Source organism: Priapulus caudatus, unplaced genomic scaffold, assembly GCF_000485595.1.
Source record: "Priapulus caudatus unplaced genomic scaffold, Priapulus_caudatus-5.0.1 Scaffold547, whole genome shotgun sequence".
NCBI classification, from domain to species: Eukaryota; Metazoa; Priapulida; class Priapulimorpha; order Priapulimorphida; family Priapulidae; genus Priapulus; species Priapulus caudatus.
This window is the reverse complement of record NW_014577608.1, coordinates 139701-151705: the sequence shown is the minus strand read 5'-3', so window position 1 is coordinate 151705 and position 12005 is coordinate 139701. Positions and strand designations below refer to the sequence as shown.

General features: G+C 43.7%; 1 protein-coding gene across 1 annotated transcript in view; it reads left to right on the top strand.

Moving 5' to 3' along the window:
• Positions 1-11831, top strand: part of LOC106811505 (kinase D-interacting substrate of 220 kDa-like) — a 21320-nt gene extending 9489 nt beyond the window's left edge. Inside the window, exons 2-7 of the mRNA XM_014815149.1 lie at positions 8314-8327; positions 8945-9109; positions 10316-10498; positions 10706-10862; positions 11162-11171; positions 11619-11831. Coding sequence (XP_014670635.1) covers positions 8977-9109; positions 10316-10498; positions 10706-10862; positions 11162-11171; positions 11619-11831 — 696 coding nt within the window. The 5' untranslated portion in view covers positions 8314-8327; positions 8945-8976. The remainder of the gene's footprint in view (positions 1-8313; positions 8328-8944; positions 9110-10315; positions 10499-10705; positions 10863-11161; positions 11172-11618) is intronic.
• The last annotated feature ends 174 nt before the right edge of the window (positions 11832-12005 follow it).

The following is a 12005-nucleotide window of genomic DNA, read 5'->3' as shown; positions in this document are numbered from 1 at the left end:
TTTTTTTTCTTTTTCTGTCACCTCTCTATATACATACACACAGTTAAGCTGTGTCTCCTTCTATATACATACACAACAGTAAGCCTGTACTCTCCTCTCTATATACATACACACAGTAAGCATCGTATCTCTCTCTATATACATACTACAGTAAGCTGTGTCTCCTCTCTAGTTATAATACACACAGTAAGCTGTGTCTTCTCTCTCTATTACATGCCACACAGTAAGCTGTGTCTCCTCTCTATATCACATACACACATGCAGCTGTATCTTCCTCTCTATATACATACATACGAGCTAGCTGTTGTCTCCTCTCTATATAGATAACACACCGTAAGCTGGTGCTCTCCTCTCTATATACATACATACGTAAGCTGTGTTCTCTCTCTATATACATAACATACACACAGAAGCTGTGTCTTCCTCTCTATATACATACACACCAGTAAAGCTGTGCTCTCCTCTCTATATACACACACACAGTATTAAGCTGTGTCTCCTCTCTATATACATACCACAGTAAGCTGTGTCTCCTCTCTATATACATACACACAGTAAGCTGTGTCTCCTCTCTATATACATACACACAGTAAGCTGTGTCTCCTCTCTATATACATACACACACACAGTAAGCTGTGTCTTCCTTCTCTATATACACAACACACACAGTAAGCTGTTGTTCTCCTCTTACTATAACATTACATACACACAGCTAAGCTGTATCTCTCATCTATCATACATACACACAGTAAGCTGTGTCTCCTCTCTATATACATCGACACACAGTAAGCTGTGTGCTCCTCTCTATATACACACATCACAGTAAGCTGGTGTCAACCTCTCCTATATACATACACACCACAGTAGGCTGTATCTCCTCTCTATATACATACACACAGTAGCTGTGTCTTCCTCTCTATATACATACACACAGTAAGCTGTGTCTTCCTCTCTATATACATACACACACACAGTAAGCTGTGTCTCTTCTCTATATACAATACACACAGTTAAGTGTGTCTCCTCTCTATAACATACACACAGTAAGCTGTGTCTCCTCTCTATATACATACACACAGTAAGCTGTGTCTCCTCTCTATATACATACACACAGTAAGCTGTGTCTCCTCTCTATATACATACACACAGATGAGCGTTGTATCATCCTCTCTATATACACACACACAGTAAGCTGTGGGTTTTTCTCCTCTCTATATACATACCACACACAGTAAGCGGTTCCTCTTCTATATACATACACACAGTAAGCTGTGTCACCTCTTCTATATACATACACACAGTAAAGCTGTGTCTCCTCTCTACTATAGATACACACAGTGAGCTGCATGTCTCCTCATCTATATACATACACACAGTGAGCCTGTGTTCTCCTCTCTATATAGATACACACAGCTAAGGCCTGTGTCTCCTCTCTATATACGATGCCACCACAGGAAGCCTGTGTCTGCCTCGTACTATATACCATACAACACAGTAAGCCTGTGTCACCTCCTCTATATACATAGCACACACACAGTAAGGCTGTGCTCTCCTCTCTAGTAACCATCACACACAGCTACAAGCTGTGTTCTCCGCTCTATATAGCATACACACACACAGTTAAGCCTGTGTCTCCTCGTCTATAATACATACACACACACAGTTAGCTGTGTTCCTCTCTATTATACATCATCACACACAGTGCAGCCTGCTTGTCTCCTTCTCTATATACAACACACAGGTAAGCTTGTCTGCTCTCTACTATACACACAACAGTAGCTGTGTCTCCCTCTCTATATAACCACACACACATAAGCTGTGTCTCCTCTCTATATACTACACACACAGTGAGCTGTGTCTTCCTCTCTCTATACATACATTACCACACAGCGTAGATGCTGACTGATCTTCCTCTCTATATACAGCACACACAGAGCTAGCCTGTGTCTCCTCTCATTATACATACACACAGTAAGCCTGTGTCTCCTCTCTATGATACATCCACACACAGTGAGCTGTGCTCTCCATCTCTATATACATACACACAGTGAGCTGCTGTCTCCTTCTATATCATCATACACACCAGTCAAGCTGGTGTCTACCTCTCTATATAACACAACACACAAGTAAGCTGTATCTCCTCTCATATTATACACTACACACAGTAAGCTGTGTCTCCTCTACTATATAACACACCAGTGAGACTCGTGATCTCCTCTCTATAATACATACACACAGTAAGCTGTGTCTCTCTCTACTATAACTACACACACACAAGTATGCTCTGTTTTCCTTCTACTATATACATACACACAAGTAAGCTGTGTTCTCCTCTCTATTAATACACCACACACAAGTAAAGCTGTGTCTCCTCTCTATATACATACACACACAGTAAGCTGTGTCTCCGTTCTCTAGATATACATACACACCAGTAAGCTGTGTCTCCTCTCTATATAACATACACACAGTTAAGCCTGTTCTCCTCTCTAGTATACATACACACAGTAAGCTGTGTCTCCTCTCTATTATACAAACACACAGTTAATGCTCTGATCTCCTCTCTATATACATACCACACAGTAAGCTGTGATTCTCCTCTCTATATACATACACACAGTAGAGCATGTGTTCTCCTCTACTTATACATACACACAGTAAGCTGTTCTCCTCTCTATATACGATACACACAGTAAGCCTGTGGTCTACCTCGTCTATACACAACCCACACATAAGCTGTGTCATCTCGCTCTCTATATACATACATCACAGTAAGCTGTCTGCCTCTCTATATAACATACACACAGGTAAGCTGTGTATCCTCTCTATATACATACGACACAGTAAGCTGCTGTCTCCTACCGCTGTGTGTATGTATATAGAGAGCCGAGCATACAGGGGGGCTTACTGTGTTGTATGTAATATAGAGAGGAGATACAGCCTCACTCTTGTGCTAATGTATATAGAGAGTCGAGACACAGCTTACTGTGTGTATGTATATAGAGAGCGCAGATACAGCTTTACTGTGATGTGTTGTATATAGAGCACGCGATGACACAGCTTACTGTGTGTATGTATATAGAGAGGAGACACAGCTTACTGTGTGTATGTATATAGAGAGGAGACACAGCTTACTGTGTGTATGTATATAGAGAGGAGACACAGCTTACTGTGTGTGTGTATGTATATAGAGAGGAGACACAGCTTACTGTGTGTGTGTATGTATATAGAGAGGAGACACAGCTTACTGTGTGTGTGTAATAATAGCAGATGGAGATTAGATACAGCTACTGTGTGTATGTATATAGAGAGAGGCAGACACCAGCTTACTGTGGGTATGTATATAGAGAGGAGATACAGGTCACTGTGTGGTACTGTATATTAGAGAGGCAGACACAGCCTTACTGTGTGTATGTATATAGAGAGGAGACACAGCTTACTGTGTGTGTGTATGTATATAGAGAGGAGACACAGCTTACTGTGTGTATGTATATAGAGAGGAGACACAGCTTACTGTGTGTACTGCTATATAGAGAGGCCCAGACACAGCTTTACTGTGTGTATGTAATATAGAGAGGAGACACAGCTATAACTGGTTGTATGTATATTAGAGAGGAGACACAGCTTACTGTGTGTATGTATATAGAGAGGAGACACAGCTTACTGTGTGTATGTATATAGAGAGGAGACACAGCTTACTGTGTGTATGTATATAGAGAGGAGACACAGCTTACTGTGTGTGTGTATATAGAGAGGTCAGACACAGCTTACTGTATGCTAATGTATATAGAGAGGGCAGACACATGCTTACTGTGTGTATGCTATATTAGAGAGGCAGACACAGCTTAACTGTGCCTGTGTGTATATAGCAGAGGAGACACAGCTACTGTGAGGGTGTGTATGTATATAGCAGAGGAGACACAGCTTACTGTGTGTGTGCTATGATATATAGAGACGTGACACAGCTTACTGCTGTGTATGTATATTAGCAGAGCGAGACACAGCCTTACTGCTGTGTGTGTATGTATTATAGAGAAAAGGTGACACAGCTTACTGTGTCTATGTAATATGATGAGAGCCGAGACACAGCTTACTGTGTGCATGTACTATAGAGAGAGACACAGCTTACCTGTGTGTATCTATATAGAGAGGAGACAACAGCTCACTCGTGTGTATGCTATATAGAGAGGCAGACGCACAGCTCACTGTGTGTATCTATATAGAGTCAGAAGACACAGCTTACTGCTGTGTATGTATAATAGAGAGGCGTACACAGCTTTACTTGTGTGCTATGTATTATAGAGAGGAGACACAGCTTACTGTGTGTATGTATATAGAAGGCAGACCACAGCTTACTGTGTGTGTGGATATAGAGAGGCAGATAAGCTCACTGTCCTGTTATGTATATAGAGCATTGCAGGACAAGCTTACTGTGTGTGTGTATATTAGGAGAGCGCAGACACAGCTTACTGTGTTGTGTGTATATAGAGAGGAGACCCACAGCTTACTGTATGTATGTATATAGAGAGGCAGACACAGCTTACTGTGTGTATGTATATAGAGAGGAGGACCCACAGCTTACCCTGTGCTGGTGTGTACTATGTATATAGAGAGGAGACACAGCTTACTGTGATGCATGTATATAGAGAGGAGACACAGCTTACTGTGCTTGTATGTATATAGCTAGAGCGAGATACAGCTTTACTGTGTGTGTGTATTGTATATAGAAGAGGTCGACACAGCTTACTGTGTGTATGTATATAGAGAGGAGACACAGCTTACTGTGTGTATGTATATAGAGAGGAGACACAGCTTACTGTGTGTGTGTATGTATATAGAGAGGAGATACAGCTTACTGTGTGTATGTTATATACTATAGAGCAGGCAGACACAGCTTACTGGTTGTGTCGTGCTGTATATAGCAGAGGAGACAAGCTTACTGCTGTGTGTGTTATGTATATAAGAGAGGAGACCACAGCTCACTGTGTGTATGTATATAGAGAGGAGGACACAGCCTCACTGTGTGTATGTTTTATAATATAGAGAGGGAGACACAGCTTACTGTCGGTATGTAATAGAGCAGGAGGGCAGACACAGCCTTACTGTCGGTTGTGTGTATTTATAGAGGCAGGAGACACAGCCTTACTGTGTGTACTGTTATAGAGAGGAGACACAGCTTACTGTGTGTATGTATTGTATATAGAGCAGCGAGACACAGCTATGTATGTATGTATATAGAGAGGCAGACACAGCTGTACCGGAGCGTGCAATGTATCTATATAGAGAGCGAGACACAGCTTACTTGTATGTATGTATATAGAGAGGAGTTACAGCTCACCTGTGTGTATGTATATAGAGAGATTACACAGCTTACTGCGGTGCATGTATATAGAGATGCAGAGCACAGCTTACTGATGCGTAATTATATAGAGAGGAGAACAGCTCTACTGTATGTTATGTATGGTATATAGAGAGGAGATTTACAGCTTACTGTTGTGTATGTATATAGAGGAGGAGTACAGCTTACTGATGTGTATGTATATAGAGAGGAGACACAGGCTTTTACTTGCTTGTTGGTTTTTATGTATATTAGAGAGGCTGTGACACAGCTTTACTGTGTGTTGTGTTATTAAGAGAGGTGACACAGCGTTACTGTGTCTCGTATGCTATATGAGAGAAAGCACACAGCTCACTGTGTGTATGTATGTATATAGAGAGCGGAGACACAGCTTACTGTGTGTTGTATGTAATAGAGAGGAGACACAGCTTACTGTGTGTGTGTATGTATATAGAGAGGAGACACAGCTTACTGTGTGTATGTATATAGAGAGGAGACACAGCTTACTGTGACTAGTGTGTGTGCTTATATAAGAGAGGGAGATACAGCTTACTGTGTGTATGTAATATAGCAGAGCGAGATACAGCTACGTGTGTGCTATTTATTCATAGAGAGGAGATACAGTCTTACTGTGTGTTGCTGTATGTACTATCAGAGAGGAGATACAGCGTTACTGTGGTGTGTGTATTATAGAGAGGAGACACAGCCTTACTGTGCTGTATCTATATAGAGAGGAGACACAGCTTTACTGTGTGTATGTATGTATAAGAGAGGAGACACAGCTTACTGTGTGTGTATGTTATATAGGAGAGGAGATAACAGCTTACTGTGTGTATCTATATAGAGAGGCTGACACAGCTTACTGTGTGTATGCTATATAGAGCGAGACACAGCCTTACTGTGTGTTATGTATATAGAGAGGTGACACAGCTTACTGTGTTGTGTGTATATAGAGGTAGGAGACACAGCCTTACTGTGTGTATGTATATAGAGAGGAGACACAGCTTACTGTGTGTATGTATATAGAGAGGAGATACAGCTTACTGTGTGTATTCTATATAGAGCCAGCGAGACACAGCTTACTGTGGTTATGTATGTATATAGCAGAGGAGAACACACAGCTTACTGTGTGTACTGTATTATAGCAGAGGAGATACCAGCTACTGTGTGTATCTATATAGACGATGCGGAGACACAGCTTAACTGCTGTGTATGTATATAGAGAGCGAGAGCACAGCTTACTGTATGGCTATGTATATAGCAAGCAGGAGGACACAGCTTACTGGCTGTATGTACTATAGAGAGGAGACACAGCTTTACTGTGTGTATCTATATAGAGAGGAGACCACAGCTTACTGTGTGTGTGTACTGTATATATGAGAAGAGGAGACACAGCTTACTGCTGTGTATGCTATATAGGAGAGCGAGCACACAGCTTTACCGCGTGTGTATGTATATAGAGATGGAGACACAGTTACTGATCTGCTATGTATATAGAGAGGGAGACACAGCTCACTGTGTGTATGTATGTATATAAGAGCAGGAGACACAGCTTTACTGCTGTGTGTGTATTATAGCACGAGGAGACACAGCTACTGTGTTGTGTGTATCGTATAATAGAGAGGAGGACACAGCTTACTGTGTGTGTGTATATACGAGAGGAGACACAGCTACTGTGTTGTGTGTATGTATATAGAGAGGAGCACACAGCTTACCTGATGTAGTATGTATATAGAGGAGGAGACACAGCTTACTGTGTGTTTATGTATTACTAGAGAGGAGACACAGCTTACTGTGTGTGTGTAATGTATACTAGAGCAGGAGACACAGCTTACTGCTGTAGTATGTATATAGAGCAGGAGACACAGCCTTACTGAATGCCCCTGTGTGTGTATATAGCAGAGGAGAACACAGCTTTACTGTGTGTGCTGTATGTATATAGAGAGGAAGACAACAGCTCTACTGTGTGTGTGTATGTAATATAGAGAGCCGAGACCAGCTTACTGTGTGCTGTGTATGTATATAGAGACGCGAGACACAGCTTATAGTGTGTGTGTATGCGTTATAGCAGCAGGCAAGACACAGCTTTACTGTGTAGTGTGGTATAATAGAGAGGAGACAACAGTTACTGTGCTGTGTGTATGGTATATTAGAGCAGGAGGACACAGTTTACTGTGTGTGTGCTATGGTATATAGAGAGGAGGACACAGCTCAACTGGTGTATGTATACTAGCAGAGGCAGACACAGCTTTTACTGTGTGTATGTATATAGAGAGGAGCACACAGCTCACTGCTGTGTTGTATATAGAGAGCGAGACACAGCTTTACTGTGGTGTGTGTATGTATATAGAGAGGAGACCACAGCCTTAAACTTTTTTGGTGCGTGTGTGTATGCTATATAGCAGAGGAACACCAGGCTTACTGGTGTGTATCGTTATAGAGACGCGAGACACAGTCTTACTGGGGACCTGTGTATGTATATAGAGAGGCAGACCACAGCTCACTGTGTGTATGTAATAGAGAGGCAGCACACAGTTTACTGTGCGGTGTGTAATTAGCAGAGGAGACACAGGCTTACTGTGATGTATGTATATAGAGAGGAGACACAGAATTACTTGGTGTGATGTATCATAGAGAGGAGATACAGCTTTACTGGTGTAGTATGTATATAGAGAGAGATTACAGCTTACTGTGTAGTGTGTATGTATATAGGACGAGCGCAGACATCAGCTTACTTGTGTGTGTGTATGTATATAGAGATTGGAGACACAGCTTACTGTGACGTGTTGTATGTATATAGAGAGATGACACAGCTGCTGCCACATTGCCCTTTGCGTAACGCCACAAGGCGCCATCACAGAGATGCTGCTGAGGAATCCCAAGGATGGTCTGGCTGCTCTACCCGATCCCAACAACGCTGGGGGGAGACTCCCACGCATTGACGAAAGCACACCAGAAGGGCATCCTTCACCCAGGATCTTCGGCGCACGTTGAGTCCACCACAAAAACCCTGTATATAGAAGGTCACTCAAAAAGGCATCACTAGAAGCGTTCCTTTATAGACATGGTGTCTGCTGCTATGGGGGTAGAGTGGGTCTTCACTGTGTATCTTCAAGGGAAATGCCAAAAATTGTATTTTATACACAGGTGTGAGCCATCTGAGAGGGGGTTTTCAATGTATCAAGAATTATCAGCCTAATATCACTAGTTATGTTTCTAGACCCACCATGTTATTGTGAGGAGGGCATCCATGGCTGTCTGCCATCGGGGCTGTAGAGAAGTTTGCAACCCAGGGTTATGCGTGCTGTACATAGCACTGACGCGCAGCCCTCACGTGGCCTGTTACATAGACTTGACGCACAGCCCTCCACGTGGCTGTAACATAGACTGATGCGCCAGCCCTCACGTGGGCCCTGTACATAGACTGAACGCCACACGCCCGTCACGTGGGCTGTACATAGAACTGTGCCGCAGCCCTCACGTGGCCATGCTACATAGACTGACGGCGCAGCCCTCACGTGGCATGTACATAGCTTGACGCAACAAGCCCTCACGTGGCTGTACATAGACTGACACCAGGCTGACGTTGCTGCTGCCGCCCCGCAGGTCGCCTGAACACACCGGAGGACAATGAGAACATGCTGGGCTATGACTTGTATAGTAGTGCCCTCGCGGACATGCTAGCAGACCCTTCGCTCTGTATGCCCATCACCGTCGGCCTGTTTGCCAAGTGGGGCAGCGGAAAGTCGTTCCTGCTCAGCAAGCTACAAGGTAGGTGGCGACACTAGCACCGCGACCATTTGTCAAAAGCATTGTGAATGGTCGTGATGTGGTAAGCCTAAAACGTCGTGATTTTTAGCTCAGCTGACGAAGTCAGATGCAGCTTGTAGAATCGCATGAAGTCCGTCCGTCCGTCCGTCCGTGTGTCAACAGTTACGGCACAACTTTTAACCGCTTGACATATGGTCTTGATATTCGGGACGTCGGGGGGGGGGGTCGCGAAAAGGACTCGGGATGTCGAATTTGGGGGGTCAAGGGTCAAAGGTCAAGATGTGTCAATATTTCCCTCTTAACTTAAGGTATAGGAGGAAATACAGAATTGCGGCACAAATCTCAACGGCTCGACCTACGCTCTTAATATTCGATGTATAGTGTGTGGGGGGGATGGGATGGATGTGATGGGTAGGAAACCCATTACCAGTGCAAAATTGAAGGTCACAGGTCAAAGGGCAGTGGGGGAAAGGTCAGATATCAGACATTTTCTGAGGACATAGTCTGACGGACCGAGTGCAAAACTATTTTGTTTCAGCGCTGACCTACCATTTTTATCACTTTATTGAAAGGACCATGAAATGTACTTTCCGCTGACGTGCGAAGAGTAAGTGTCTGATAACCTTTTGACCTTCGAGAGGAGGGTTAAACATGGATTTTTTGACTGTTAACAAAGGACTGAACTGCTTTTTCTACTAGAGCACCCTCCACCCGCCCCTACCCCCACCCTCCCCCCACCATCACCACTAAGCTCGCGGCTCGATGCATATCCATGATAACATGTTAATATAGCGAAGTCATTAAAGTTACACAGCTGTACTACCGGTATAGCAAAGCCTATCATAGCTTTTCGATCTGTATTAGTAGTATCCCAGATATATATGCTCTGAGCGCGAACGCGGTGGCGGGAGGGCGCACTTGATTCGGTTGCCAGTGAGTTTATCAGAAGAATACCCGGCTACAGTACACGTCAGTTGAGCGCTGTCGCTCTGCGGCACTTGTTAGAATAAAGCGTCATGGACGTAAGACGTTGTGATATTTTAGAATTGCGATGTCTGAATTATGATGATTCTGGGTTCTGACCTGTGGAGTAAGAGCGTCTGGCACAGATAGTAGATTTCTCACATCATTAGATTCCCCCGAGTGTAGGAGAGGTGAATGGTAAGCTTTGCTTGGCTGATCACTCACGCTGTGTGTCGTTGGCAGACGAGATGAAGGCCTTCACGAGTCAGGTTACCGAGCCGACGTTCGAATTCACGTGGATGCTCTTCTGGTTGGTGCTGCTGCTCGTGCTGCCACCTAGCATCATGTTGTCGGTGCACGCCGAGTCGTGGAAGGTTGGCGCCGTCATCTGTGCATCTGTGTTCATCGTCGTCTACACGCTGCTGGGTGAGTCGCCGCGTCGCCATCGCTGCGAGTGCGCCCTCTATATGCTATTTGTCTTTACAAAAAATTTGTTGTTTGTTTATTTATTGTTATATGAATTATTATTACTATTATTATTAGTAGTAGTTTATTACATACCATTGTTCTGTTACGTACAGGGAGTTAGTTGTTGGTTAGTAGGCATGAAGAGATGCATTGTCGTTGTTGCAGCGGCGGTGTGGTACTGCACCATCAAGCAGGCTAGCAGCTGGGTGTACTCTGCCAGCATCTTCCTTGCCAAGCAGCTGAACTCCCTGGAACTCATCCTACAGGTTGCCTTCTGCAACCGACCGGACAAGGAGTCACAGCAGAGCCACTGCCCTGTCCGGTAAGATACTCCACCCACATATTATTTTATTATTTGTGTTTATTACATTTTATAATTTCATTGTTCATATATTCACTATTCATATATCACATTTTATTATAATCAAAACTTGATAAAAATAATGACAGCAGGTTGTCCGATTGCCCGGGACAAGTGAAAGTCTATGTCGGACAAGTTATTCTCTTGCCTAGTTGCCCGATCGGACAACTGAAAAGTTCTAGTTGTTAGATCCATAGATCCATCATAGTATCGGTGAGGTAATATTGACAGATGTCACCCATGTTGCTGTGGCGTGGTAGGTGCACATGGGTGATAAATACATACATGATTTATATACGTATATGACAGATGCGTGTAATATTGTTTGCTGCAGCGTATTATTTCTGTAGTAAACGTTTAACTAAGATAAGTTCATATAGGATATGTCAATGCTAGCTAACATTTACATTGCCGATTTCCTTAAATACAAAAAGAAATCGTTTAGTGACCCTGATATCAATTATATATCACACACCAGCAAACGTCTACAGCAGTCATGATCTGCTCATGAGCCCCAGTGCTTGCATGCACACAAAAATACGCACACGCACACCATATACGTACCAATCAATAATTCAATAATATCTAATACAATTTCCACCAAAACAACCACCAAACACCAAAATAACAAAGAAAAGTGAAAACAAACGCAGTACGAAGCTGGGGTGTGTAAAGCAGTGATTGTCTGCATCGTCATCATCGTTGTCATGGTTACAGAATGGAGACACGGTGCTCATCGTGGCAGCTAAGACAGCTCACTATGACATCATCAAGCTGCTGCTGGATCGCTATGCCGACGTGAACTTGTGCGGTAACGAGCGTAAGACTGCGCTGTTCCACGCCGTCGACAGAAGCCATGTCGACATCGTAGCGGCCGTGCTGAAAGCCAACCCTGACCTAGAGATCGCCACCGAGGTGATGTGTGTGTGACGATGACGTGTGTGTGACGATGACGCGTGTGTGACGATGACGCGTGTGTGACGATGACGCGTGTGTGACGATGACGTGTGTGTGACGATGACGTGTGTGTGACGATGACGTGTGTGTGACGATGACGTGTGTGTGACGATGACGTGTGTGTGACGATGACGTGTGTGTGACGAT